Source organism: Scomber scombrus, chromosome 14 (genome assembly GCF_963691925.1).
Source record: "Scomber scombrus chromosome 14, fScoSco1.1, whole genome shotgun sequence".
Lineage (NCBI taxonomy): Eukaryota > Metazoa > Chordata > Actinopteri > Scombriformes > Scombridae > Scomber > Scomber scombrus.
In genome coordinates, this window is record NC_084983.1 from 26292226 (window position 1) to 26306881 (window position 14656).

The 14656-nt window shown below is 40.7% G+C and overlaps 1 protein-coding gene across 1 annotated transcript in view; it reads left to right on the plus strand.

Annotated features, from left to right (window-relative positions):
- Window positions 1–7401, plus strand: part of LOC133993558 (reticulon-4 receptor-like 1) — a 16205-nt gene extending 8804 nt beyond the window's left edge. The window contains exons 3-4 of the mRNA XM_062432549.1: window positions 4996–5450; window positions 6505–7401. Of these exons, the coding sequence (XP_062288533.1) occupies window positions 4996–5450; window positions 6505–7401 (1352 nt within the window). The remainder of the gene's footprint in view (window positions 1–4995; window positions 5451–6504) is intronic.
- The last annotated feature ends 7255 nt before the right edge of the window (window positions 7402–14656 follow it).

Below are 14656 nucleotides of genomic sequence, written 5' to 3' on the forward strand. Positions count from 1 at the left end.
TGATTCAATGAGTTAAGTACCACTTTAACTGTCAACTAATTACACCTGTTTGAGTGGGGCAGATCAACTGACTCATCTGGTGATCAGGGAGCATCAATAAGCATTTCATTAAGTGTTATTTTGTAACTTTAAGGAGGACATCCTCATTTTTACAACCTGGCCTTTTACCATTTTAACAAGAAAATCGTATTTTCCTGTTTAGTATTGAAATCATTGTTAACTGATAAAGAAGAGTTGCAGAAATATTACATCATACAGGAACCCCAAACATGTCTTATATGTAAAGAGAAATCACTGAATTTGTAAGGTTTAAGAGAGGCAGTATACTTGCTGATGCAGTATACTGCTATATCACTTCAAAAGTAAAAAACAACAACAAGTAAGCTAGGTTCCTGTAGTTGAAGAAATGTGCTACCAAATTTGTGACAGTTTTGGGACAACAGTAAAATGCCCCCACGCACAAAACAAGGTCCACAGAGATATGGTTTTCCCAGATTGGGGTGGAAGAAGTTAACTAGCTTGCAAAGAGCCGTGACATCTGACTCTGTCTCACCCCATCCAGCAACATTTGGATGAACTGGAATGCCGACTGTGAGCCCTGCCTTATTACCCAATATCAGTGTTCAGCCTCACTAATGCAAATCCCTACAGCCTGGTTCAAAAATTGTGTTAAAAATCTTCCCAGAAAATTGGAGTCTGTATTTTTGGGGGCAGTTTAAGCCTTTATTACAGACAGCAGGGAGGCATTAAGATATGAGGGAGAGAGAGATGCATCAAAGGTCCTCGGTCGGACTAGAACCAGGGATGCTGCAGTTCATAGTCAGTGTCTTAACCCTTAAGCTACAAGAGCACCCCACAGTAGATAACTGCCAATGGTTTTTGAATGAGTTGTTCAGATATTACACACTGTGTGGATGAATATATGTATGTAGAGACTCTGAATGTTACAGCAGTTCATATTGTTCAGTTATTTTATTCATATTTGATGAGCAGCAGTCAAAGTCAATTTCTGTACTTCCTTCTTCCTCTTATCTTATGGCCATGTAATCAAATATCCAGACAAACTAATCAAACAGACCCACAAACTGCTCTTTTTTTTAACGGAGCACCTTGTTGACAAAATCAATATGGAAGCACTATCCAAGTTAATGTTTCCCATTAGTACCTACACCACAGACTCATTTGTCCCGCCACTTAATTTTGCTCTCAAAGTGCACCAGATTGATGCATTTAATTTAAAAATGTATATAATTTTCATCCAGGGAGAGCTGGGCCTCCAGAGGGTCCGATGTCCACAACATCCAATCCTGTGAGAAACACCGGAGGTCTTTAAAAATTGGGTATCTGCCAATATCAAGTCCGATCTGCTACTTACATCTACTTAAAGCAAAGACTTTAAGACGTTAAAATAACAGGTGTAGCCGACAGTTTTAATTTTCACTCGCACATAAGAACAAACCGCACTATTGGCTTTTGTAAAGGAGAGTAATATTGCAAAAAAAAGAATAAAACACATGAAAGGAAAAAAAGAATATTTTAAAAAATCACTAAAAATAAATCCCTTTTAAGAAGGTGTTTGGTATCAAATAAGCTTCAAAGCATTACACACCTGGCACAAATCACTCCCATAGAAATCTGATTCATTTTCCTATTTAGTTGCAGTGCAGCACACACAGGGAAGAGTGTCACAAATAATTACAGGTGAAACAGATTTCTACCTTGATGCTTCTTACTGGGAGTTGTTAGAGGTTTGAAGCGTGGCTTAATGCCAGCTTGATATTTCGGCTAATTGCTGATTTTCAATTATTTGTCTGTTTATGAACTCCGGGCTGAAAATATACAGTTGTAAATCCCAGCATGTGCTGACTCGGGCTGGAGATGTTTGAAAACACGCTCTTAACACTTGAAAATGAGCTTCAAGGATTTGTTGTTGATGCAGGTTTGGAGACTTTCCCCTTGTCAAAATGATCTAAATATTATCAGTTTAAAAGTGATATAAGTTGGTTAGTAAGCACTGTACACATTTTCACACAGTACATATTATATAAAGTAGCAAAGAGCATTTTTATACCTAATTAACAGACCCAGCAAGCGGTGCAGAGCAGTGCATGAAGATAAAGCTGTGGAGGAGGGGAAGTGTAAACGTTGTGGAGAAATGAGGAAGAGGAGCAAGAAGCAAAGGGCAACACAGATGGACCGATAATGCAGAGGAGTCGTGAAGAGGAGGAAAGAACAGAGTGATAAAATCATTTTAAATTCCCAGAGGGACTGAATACTCACTGTATGTTACAGCTTCTAACAATAACGTTTGACCAAATCAACCTGATAGGAAGACAGTAAGAAAAAAAAGAGAAAGTATGAAGGAGATAACAGTAGGAGGATAAAGGGAGTGAAAGACAGGAGAGTACAGGTGCACATAGGGCTGGGGATATGGACAAAATCAAATATCACGATATTTTAGACCAAATACCTTGATATGGATATTGCAACAATATTTTAGAGATTGTTGATGCTTCCAATAAATATTTACACTATGACATTTTTTAGAAATAATCATCAGTAATGTAGTAAAAAGTACATAACAAAACAGCTACAACAGTCTAGTAATTTCAGAAAATTGATGATGACATATCACAATATTGCAATATCCTAAATCTAAGACAATATCTAGTCTCATATCACGATATCGATATAATATCAATATATTGCCCAGGCCTAGGTGCAAAGCTGTAAAGGACTGTTCACAACCATCACTAATAAATATGAAATTACCATTGTTTAATATTTATTATACAAGCTGAATTAAGTGGAAATGTGTATAAAATGTATAAATAGATTTAATGTAGTATAAGGAGGATACACCTGCAAATATATGGTGTAAGTCAATGTTGCAATAGATTAATTATTGTAATTTTAAAAATACTTTTGATTTGGTTTAGTCGCTAACTTGTCATTAACCTGATAACTACGTATTTAAAAGTGATGACCAATCATTATAACCAGTGATTTAGTGTACGGCTGCAACTAACGCTTTTTTGTTACTGTTTAATCTACCAACTATTTTCTTGATTTCTATGTAAATCTGTTTAGATTTAGAAATAAAAGTGAAATAAATAGTCAAGATTGACCAAAACCTGGATTCAGAAGTGTTGTTTCATTTAACCAAAAGTCCAAAATATTCAGTGTATTATATATATTTATATATATATGACAAACAAAAGCATCAAATAGCCACATGTGATAGTTGAATTGTACTGAAGTGCTTATTCAGTTATCTAAGTAGTTGATTCATTTTCTGATGATCAACCAAATGGTTAATTGTTTTTAAGTCTAATTCAGTGTTTTAATATTTGAATTACATGGTGATTATATTTTAATATTTCATGGATGTTTTATATTAAATAGTAAAAACATGCATAAAATCAACAAAACTATTGAGTAGTTGTTGCTTAACCATTCATATCCATAAATGTTAAATATTCATTAATTCATACAATATTTAAGAGGACTGCTGAGTATTGACTTGGTAGACGGGTTACCATGACAATACTGGTTTCGTTTTTTTGTTTGTTTTTTTTTATTTTTATGAAAAGGTCAGTCTCGTCAGATGTAACAGACACTGCTTTCACAATATTTTTCAGATAAAATATTACATATATATAGAGAGAGACATCCTGACAGGCACACGTACACACACATGTCACCTGTGTGTATGTGTGTACATGGTTACACAACAGCTATACTGACACCACATGTACCACACAGGATAATGCTGCTCTGTCCTTCTGCTGGCATTTCAGAACACACTGTGCTTTACAGAGCAGCGGTGTCCTGATCAACCTGACATCTGTCCGTCACATCTGTCCATACCACTGACACACACACACACAGATTGGACACATGTAAGCACATGTTGTTCATATTGTATCGCATCCATCTCCTCTCAGTTTGAATATTCCTCACAGGATCAGAATGTCTCTAACCTTCATCTCTTTTTCTTTTTACCCTTTTTCTTTCTCAGCGGCCTCAGACATCAAACAATGATCCAAGGAAGAAAAAAAAAAAATCAAAGTAATAAATAAATAAGTAGTAAGACGAGGGGAATCTGAAAACAAAAAGTAATATCCACTTCACGGGCATGCTGCAGATGATTCCTTCTTCATCCTGCACCGTCTCTCTCTCTCTCTCTCTCTCTCTCTCTCTCTCTCTCTCTCTGTATCCTTCTTTCTCTGTTTCCCTTATTGTGGGAATGTATTACAGGTGTGCATGTTCACTTGTAAGCAGGAGAAACATCGATTTTCTGTCGCCTTCAGAGGATAACCAAGGGATATAACACTGTGCTGTTCGTGATAGGATGCTGTGTGTGTGTGTGTGTGTGTGTGTGTGTGTGTGTGTGTGTGTGTGTGTGTGTGTGTGTGTGTCATATCGTATTGTCAAAATTGGTCCAACACATAAATAAAAATGTGCATTCCTCTGTGACAATCATACTTCCACACCATGAAAATAAAAAGAACACAAGACCACACACACTGCTTTAGAAAAGTGCTGCATACCTGAGCAGTCTTTTTATGTCTTTGTGTGTGGTGGTGGTGGTGATGGGGCTTCTTGGTATTTAGGATTTTCAAGGTTTTTGCAAAATGTGAAAAAATGTTCCCCTGAGTTTAGATTTGGGGGGGTTTGAAACAGCTTTAGATTAGGATAACAGTGAAGGGTAAAGGCAAGGTTTTGGAAATGATTGAAAAATGTGAAAAAGAATGGGCTCACGAAAACAATACATGGATGTTTGTGTGTGCGTACAAGTGTGTAAGAGATTTATGTCGGCATTGTAATTTGTCTGCACTGAACCAAGCCTATTGTTGTCCTTGTAAACTGAGAGCAATGAGTGTTTCATTCAAGATGCGTCTGATAACAGAAGCTCCGCTGTATGAATTCAATTAATTCTGCTTGTCTATCTCTCTTTCCCTCCATCCCTTTGTTTCATTTCCATCCTCTCAGGTTATGGTGGGGTGGAGTTACTGTTGGTGCTGTGTAACCTGGATCTATCTCTGCCTTGCCCTCGCCACTGCATCTGCTACACTTCACCCAGCACCGTCTCCTGCCAGGCCCACAACTTCCATGCCGTGCCCGAGGGCATCCCCGCCCAGAGCGAGCGCGTCTTCCTGCAGAACAACAAGATCCAGCGGCTGCTTCGTGGCCACTTCTCGCCCACCACCACCATGTTGTGGCTTTACTCCAACAACATCTCCTACATACAGCCATCCACATTCCACGGCTTTGACCGCCTAGAGGAGCTCGACCTCGGGGACAACAAGCACCTGAAGGCCATCGCTTCTGACACCTTCCTGGGCCTGGGCCGGCTACACGCCCTGCACCTCTATCACTGTGGCCTGATCAGCCTGCCTCCAGGGATCTTTGCAGGCCTCCATAATCTCCAGTATCTCTACCTACAGGTAAATGGATAATAGCCTTCTTTTATCTCTTCTTTGTATTGCATCTGCAGCCACAATCGCATTACAGTGTAATCTGTCCATCATCCTGGCTCAGCACTTACTGTTTATGAATAGGATGCTGATCAAATGTTAGCTGTTACCCTGAGTGCAGTGAAAATATCACAAAGCTTCTCTCACATATAGCACTCTGAAGTCACCTACAGTATGGTATCTGTGGGCAACCGCTGTAAGAAAACAGTATAGGAGATGAAATCCAGGATTGAGGATATCGTGTTAACAATTATAGGGGGGGTTTATGACAAGACAAGCTTCCACTGAAAAGCTTCTCACATGCATATTATTGATGGAATATCAATTGATATTGACACTGTGAGTGAGAGGGGTAAAGGCTACAGGTTGAATGTTTGACGGCATTCTTACTTTATCTATAACAGTCCAGTAAAAGAGTCACCCCATCTCAAATGCATCACTCAAAGGGCAAAAAAAAATCTTTTTCTGACCCCTCTCACATTGCTCAACACTTTTTCTAGCCACTGCACTCTGGAAGCTGTACAGATCCACAGATCTCTGACCAGTCGACCATCTTGCGTCAGAAAATAAAACTAAGACTTTGAATTCCCTGCAGGGTCCGGCTATATCCTGCACTTGCACTGTGCAATTTGTGTGCTGTTACTGTTATGATGTTATTGGTTTCTTGTATGTAGGGCTACAACTAACAATTACTTTCACCATTGATTAACCTACCGATCTTTTGTCTATAACATGTCAAAAATTAATGAAAATGGCCATTATGATTTCCCAGAGTCAAAGGTTACACATCTTTAAACAGTAAACCTTTAAACTAAAACAACTCATTGACTAATCGCTCCAGCTCTACTCGTGTGACGCTAAAAGCCACACTAGGGTGAGCTATCACTGAAATCAATGTCATAAAATCAAGAAGGATGTTTTTCTGATATCAATCAATAACAAGATAGTGTATCTGTGCTAAATTACACACAAAATATTGATTGATATTGACCACATTTTAAAACTTCTAATTTTATCCCGGCAGGACAACCAGTTGGAGTTCCTGGAGGACGACCTGTTCATTGACCTGCTGAACCTCAGTCATCTCTTCCTGCATGGCAACCGACTGTGGAGCCTTCGCCAGAACACCTTTCGTGGTCTGGGGGTCTTAGACCGCCTGCTTCTCCACCAGAACCGAATCCAGTGGATTGACCGCCAGGCTTTCCATGACCTGCGGCGCCTCACCACCCTGTACCTGTTCAATAACTCCCTGACTGAGCTGTCTGGTGCCAGCCTCACTCTACTGTCATCCCTGGAGTACCTTCGCCTCAATGACAACCCCTGGGAGTGTGACTGCAAGGCCTTGTCACTTTGGGATTGGCTGCGGAGGTTCAGAGGCTCCACCTCTTCACTAAATTGTGTTTCACCACCGGAGCTGGAGGGGAAGGACCTCAAAGCAGTGAAGAAAGAGGAGCTGCCCAGTTGCTTATCAGGTGAGGGTCATGCACGAGGTCCCCCAGGTGAGGAGATGGAGCACGGGGAGTCTTTAAACCACCTGAATCGTCACCGAAGTCATCACAACCACCATCAGCGGCCATACTTGCCCCACGGGGACCAGTACAGCTTGCCCTCTCCCTCGCCGCTGCCACGGCCACCCAAAGGAGGCCGCAGAAACTGTACCCGCCGGGGCCGCAAGGTCAAAGGGGGGCTCAATGAGGTGCAAGTACTAAGGGAGGGGGGTGAGAAAGACTATTCTCCAGATGGTAAATATGACCTGTCTGCAACTGCAAGGAGGAAGAACAAGTGCATCCCAAGAACTTCGGTCGGCCCACCAAGCGGGGTCCAGAGAGCTAATAATAAAGCAGGGTCACACTTTGCAGATTCTGGTTTCTGCTTCGCATCGGCTCTGCTGCTGTCACTCGTCTCTGTGATCCTCCGCTGATCAAGAAAATGGACATTTTTGTGCTGGTGATGCAACCTTATGATTCATTCTTCTGGACCACCCTGCCCTGGCTCTTTCAATGAGGCATGTGTGCATAACTGTTTGTGTACATGACTGTAAAAAGAAAATTATCAAATATCTACTGTCCAAGTATCCCTGCGGTATTAAGGCAGGGATGTTTATGAGTCATACTGAAAACATGGAAGTCAGGGAAAACAATTTAGCCCATCGCTTTGATGATGTCACCAAAGGGAACTACAGGAATTTTTTTCTCTCTGGCATCAAATACTTTACGGCATTTCTGTTCTCTTTAAAACTGTACAGCCACATAAAATAAATAGCCAATGATTTAGAGAAGAACACACAACAAGGGTCAAAAAGGTTCAAGGCTCAGTCTCTATGTTTAGCCCTCTTGACACAACAACACACCCTCCATCTGTCACTCACGCTGAGACAAAAGCAGTCATTTATTACTGTCATACTGCTCACTCGACAGCACCTTAAGATCCAAAAACAAAATACTGTGGCAGTGAAATGAGTCACCATGAACAGTTATAGCAGTAATAACTATAATCACTATATATTAACAAATAAAGTGGTTTTACTTGCATGTTTCACAGCAGGGTAAAACCACTTTAATTAACATCTGTATCCATGGTTTTCAGTCTTAATTCTAAAAACATAAAATGGAGTTGTGAAACATCAATATAACTGACAATTCTTCTAGCCATGTTAAAAGGTGTCCATTTCCCTTCTTCTTGCATCCTAATGACTTAAAAGCCATCCGAAACTAACCTATCATTATTAAAGCCAACCAGTCACAGTGAGTGAGTGAGTGAGTGAGTGAGTGAGTGAGTGAGTGAGTGAGTGAGTGAGTGAGAATTACTATGTTACTGTTTGTATGAGAGTGTGTCCACTAAAGAAATCACTAAAGCCATGCAGGTAGAAAGAAGCTAGATAGCAAGAGTGCCTAATGAAAGCCAGTAGCCAATGAGGACAAACTACGGAGGGAGGAGATGGTTTTATTTGCTCTTCAACCTCATTGATTACGAAACAAGAGGCCTCAACGAGCCTGAAAGGTCAACACGTTCAGGCCAGGGAAAGGCTGAGGCCCGAGCCTGGCTCACAAAACTTCTGACTCCCATAAACTGTTATGCACTTTCCTCTGCGATGCTGTGGAGGATAATGAATCCTTCAAGCAGAGATGATTCAATCCAAATAGTCACAGGATGTGTTCAAGTGCTGGAAAAAAACAGCCCAACAATCAGTGATGACCAACCACAACACTGCAATATATGCCTGGCAATGTCTTATCAATCACTGAAGATGGGTGAAAAAAAGCATTTCAGAACGTGTGCGGACAAAGAAACTGCTGCAGAATTGCTCTCTCGTCCTCTCTGGTGTGTTCAGTGTGCTCCCAAACAGATGGACTTCTGTGAAGCCCTGATTGGACAGTTGGATTATAAAATGCTGCTACGTCTGTGGAGAGCAAATCCTGGAGCCTCTTTCTGTGGCTTTGGATTCTTCTTCAGGAAATAACCATGGATGTATTATAAGCGCTGGATACCGGACCGAAAATGCCCGTTTAGTTCAATAAGAATTGAACAGCTGGCACATTAGGCAAAAAATGTATTCTAGTTTGCGGGTTATTTTCTGCCTTATACAGCCCACTGAATATGTGCAGTAGTATTCCCCCGCTGGCCCCGCCTGCGAGTTCGACTTGACATTGTGATGACATCACAGATTTTTAAATCACTTTTCTCGGCTCAAAGAAGGTTTTACAAATATAAAACCTCCATGAATCAAAGAATCATAATTAACCTTGTTTGCAGTTCTAAGTTTCCTGACATTTTTACAGATGTCTTTTTAACAATGGGGCAAAATGCTTTTTGTGCTGCAGGAGGATTTTTTTTGCTGCAATACCGCGAGCAGCCACTGGGACAAATTGGCTGCAAGGCTGAGCAGTGGAGTCCTATCCAGCTCCTGTAATACATCCATGGAAATAACAAGGACAGAGAGAACTGTTGAACTTTTGTCCTGTATGAACTGGAGCGGTTCAAGCACACGCAACCCCTAACAAACCCTGATCAGTCCCCTTCACAGCCTTCCTGTCCTCCTGCAAACAACTAACCCCTGTCAGTCCAGGGCTTTCAAACCCCCAGAGCCGAGCACCGCAGATGCAGTCGAGGCTTTGACTCTAGACGTTTCAGAGTCATTAACCCAAAGTATCAAGTGCTCAATTACAATAGGTGAAACCTGTACAGACACACATGGGCCATCCGGGTACCTTAACAAGCCAGTAATGCTAGACTGAGACTCTTCATTTCTTATAGCATTACAGAGTCATGAATACTATTTTAGAGAGGAGCTGCCCTTGTATGCAAAGGTGGCTAAACAGCTACAATCATGACATGCTGACAAAAGCACAAAAATTAATTTGGTTTGGTTTGCTGGCAACTTAAAAACACACATTTTGGATGAGCAGGGGTCACATTTGTGTCCTGATTGTGTGTGTTTTTCCCGCTGAGCCCGGCCTTTTCGTGTCTATCTATCTAAATGTTGGGGACGAACAGAAGCCTGTCGATGGTGTCATTCTCCTGACATGTAGGATTAGTAGACCCCTACTGGTGAACTTGTTTGTGCTGCTGTCAACCCAGAGGTGATGTAAATTGTGTCTGTTTATTCCCGTGAGGATGACTTTTGTATAAAAAAAAAAGAGAAAAAAAAAAGAGAGAGAAACTGACTCTCTGTTGTGTCTCGGAAGTTCCCAAAAAAAAAAAAAAAAATTAACGGGGAGCTAGAGGCTGGAACTTTATTTTTTATTTAACATGATTATTATGATTATTTCTTTTTTTCATTTGTGTCATTTTTTTGTTTTGCTGACTCATTTGAGATAAACGGTACACGGCAGTGCTCCTCTTTTCTTTTCTATCCTTCGACTCATCCCTCTGTCTTTCCCCTCCCCTCCTCCCTCTCTGTCTGTCTGCTTTCTCTCATCCTCCCTCTCCACTCCTTTTTCTTCCACCCTCGTTGCTCACTCCTCCCCTCTATCTCCTTATTCTTTTCCTCTCCTCTCTTTCTTTGTGCAACCCAAATGTTTTGTATGTGGTTATCAAACAATGCCAGACTCAAAAGCTGTTTATAAATAACATTAAACAGAAAGTGTCCTCAAACGGCTGAGGTGGTCTGCGTTTGTATGCCTCCCTTTTGTTAGTGCATATGCACATCCGTCTTTGTGTGTGTGTGTGTGTGGCTAATAGACAGACTTCCAAAATGAGCCCTGGGGCTGAATGATAAGGCAATGAAAGGAGAGAAAAATGGTTAAAAAGTGAAAAAGGTAATAAGTACGCACATTCATCTGCTGCTGGGAAGAGAAACACAACCACTTTTAAACAGGATACATTTTGGCCTCCTTCATGTCCTAGTTTCACTCACACTCAGCAGCCTCCTATAAAATATGCATCAAGAATGACTGTAAGCACATGCGTGCACACGCAAAGACTCACAAATATACACACATACACACACCTGTCGAGCTGCATTAACTGCAAGGGGGTGCTAGTGAGGTGTCTTGTGTCAGTTCAAGGTGAGGTCAAATAGAGCAAGCATGGGCAACTTCTACTTTGATTGCTTGCACGGTGTTCATATTTATGCATGTGCGTTTGCATGTAGTGCTGAATTACTCTCTCTCTCTCTGTGTGTGTGTGTGTGTGTGTGTGTGTGTGTGTGTGTGTGTGTGTGTGTGTGTGTGTGTGTGTGTGTGTGTGTGTGTGTGTGTGTGTGTGTGTGTGTGTGTGTGTCAACTGGTGTTTCCAAGTATGCCCACTGTCACGGCAGATCCAGCCTGACAGCCGGCGAGGGCAGGGGAAAAGGTAAGCCTCTGAGAGAAAGTATCACTGCTCTGTTTGTAAAACAAAGCTGACAATTGGGGGGGGGGGGGGAGAAAGAGAGAGAGACAGAGAGAGAGAGACAGAGAGAGAGAATGAGTAAAGCAAAAGGATTTAAAGGCAGAGGGGTATCTGCAAAAGAAATCCATGAAGTAGTTATCAGCACCAAACAGACCAGCAGCCAGGGGAGAGGAAATGGGGATAATATGGGTGGCTGCAGCTACTCTCCAAACGGATACACACTGCTCCGAGTTGTGTTTGGTGTGTCGCTGCATGTGTCCCAAATGAAGCTTGTATACAAGTGTTCATCCATGTAGAGGCGTGATGAAGAGCCGCTTTTAAATTAAAGCGGTGCAGAGCCTCTGTCTCAATGAGTTCAAGGCGGTTTATGAAATATGAATCCACTTCTAAAACTGGGGTCACATGGGTAAAGGCACATTAATTATAGAAAGGGATTCAAGAGTTATTTTATATTTAAGAACAGAAAAGAACGATTGATGAGGGAGAAAAATGAATGAGGAACAAACAAGAAGTGCACAGAAAATGAGGAAAGGAAAAGTTTAAAATATAAAAATAAAGAGAATGATAAACCACGGGAAGATCTCATTAAGGAACAGTTGGATGAAATAATGAAAGGAAGGGGGAAGAAAGAAAGTAGTAGCCGAGGGAGGAAGGTTACGAAGGAAGAAAAACAATAGGAAGATGACAGATATGAGAAAGAAAATAAAAGAGTACCCAAGGAGCAAGGGAACAAGAAAAAAGATGGGAGGAGAAAAAAGAGAAGAGAACTAAGAAACAGAACAAGTGTGATAAATGACAAAAGGAAAGAGGGATGTAGGGTTCTGCAAAAACAAATGGAGAGATGTGAGACAAAAGGCAAAAAGAGAAGCTGATTTAAAGATATAAATACAGATTTAAATATTAAAATGCAGTTAAGGACAATTTTAACAAAGTTTAAGAAAGAGGGAATTAACAAAGGTAGTGAGGAAAGAGTTGCGGAGCAAGGGACGCATGGGGAAAGAAATAAATCATCCACAGAGATGCTTGTATACAGGCTTCATGATCAAACAGAAGAACAGCTCATCCACTAGTTCAGTCCCTAAGCAGAGGATCTGAAATAGCCGCATGTGAATATTTATATATGCCTATGTTCCTTTCCAAAGGCAAAGAGGCCAGGCAAAATTGATTTCTCCGTGTGAATCCCTGAAGAGTTGAGACTCAGCAAAAGAAAAAGCAGAAAAGAGCAAAGGAAAGTGAAAAGAAAGAAATAAAAGCAGTGCCAGAAAGAACAGTGAGAGATTTTGTGAAACAAGCGGAAAACTAAGAAATGGGAGAGACGGTCGGTGAAATGCAAATGCGTGATGATTCTGCCAAACTGATGCATACAACGTTTGCCTCTCATTCACTTTCCTCAGAAGAATATTCCCAACGTCCAATTTGATTTTGGTTCCTACCGTCATCCAAGCGCATGGCATCCATCATGCACCAGCTCACTCGCCTTACTCTAAGCACCATTTAACACCAGCCTTTTCTCGCTGCCGTTAACTCCATCAGGCTGCATTACACTCATTATGGACAGATATGTGATTCTAATTACGATGAGGGTCAAAGTGTTGAACCGTAATGGAGCCAAACGGCACGTGAAGCCATGAAACCACGAGCGTATACAAAGATCTGACTTTCTGTTTCAAGTCAAAACTTTCATCGTATTCACTCCCAATTATCCATTTGTTGACGGCTCCTTTGACTTTATTTTAGTCTAAACCGGCCATGCTGAGTGGCTCCTTTTATCGGTATGCCTACAAATTATTGTCAATTGTCAAATCCAAATATCACAGTTTTAAAAGGGCAACAAAAGTGCATGTGCACGCACAGAACAGCCAGCCACAGTTGGAGACATTTTCAACCTTTAAGAAGCTGAGTCTTACACAAGGAATTCCAGGAGATGACATTTGACTGCATGGCTGATGTCTTCATCATCTGCTGTGTGCGCAACCTGAATCAAATCATCAATTTTAGAGTCTTACTGCATCTTTATTAAATGTTTCATCATCCTGGATTAATGTTTTAAATGAGTCACGTTAGAGACAATATTTGTGTCTCTAACTACATTTTTAATGCTCCCTCAACCAAACAATCTAGAAACAGATGTCTAAATGTATTCAAACACAGACATCTGAAAGGAAGTGACAGCACTCAGGCACGCTTATTGTCACCACACTCCCATTTGAGAGCTGAACATTGCTGACAAACCAAGGCTGAACAGAGGAGGGGTTTGGAAAGAATAAAACATGAGGTGAAGCAATATTCAGGACGGGCACAAAATAAAAAAACGTTAAAAAGACGATCGGTTTTCTATCACTTATTTGCACGTCATGTCTTCTTTTTATAATGTCACGTATGGATCATTAACCTTCTTGCAGCTTCTACCTGCTGAGAAGATCTCACAGTCAGCAGTAGGAGATGAGGAGAGGAGCAGGGGTAGGTTGACCTCAGGTCTCTACACTGAAAGCCTGAGGTAGGAGGAGCAGCTATGGAAGCCTAATGATGCAAAAAGTCAAATGAGTCACACTACAAAATTAAAACACAACATATATGTTGTTCTACTTGTGTATTTATGTGATATAGGATTTGTGCAATTTACTTTTTTTCAGGCACAGACACCTTTATTGACAGTGGATAGACAGGAAATCATTGGAGAGAGAGGGGGGGGTGTGACATGCAGCAAAGGTCCTCAGGCCGGGATTCGAACAGGGGTCCACTGCGTACTGTACGTGGCATGCGCTCTTAACCACTCGACCACCTGCGCGCCCACGTGCAATTTACTTTTATATCTGTGTTTTTTATTAGCAATATGTTATAATTTGTGATCATTTTACTCTTTATTTCATTTATATTTATATACTATAATTGTTTCTATTCTTTATAATTCACTTTTTGGTATTCATGGTTGTTATTTCCATAAATACCAAAATTACCTGTCTATATATCTATATGTCATATCTATCTATATGGGGAAACCTTTTATAATGAAAGTAGAACTGAAGTGACATTCATTACAAGATGATTAGTTAAAACATTTAAAAATGCACCTACATTATTTGCATTTTGTGACTTTCAAATAAAAGAAGTCATATATTTCCTCATTGAAGGTTTCTTAAAAATAGTGTTCAAATCTTGTCTTGTCTCGATCTCGTGAACCCAATATCGTGTCTCATCTCGTCTCGTGAGCTGAGTGTATCATCACACCCCTAGTAAATAATAAATAAAGTGAAATGGTTGTAAATTCTGTGGACTGGTTCATATAGTGGAGGCTGCTGCACATGAACATCCAGTTAAATATCATAGCAAACGTGTCAGTTTGTCTG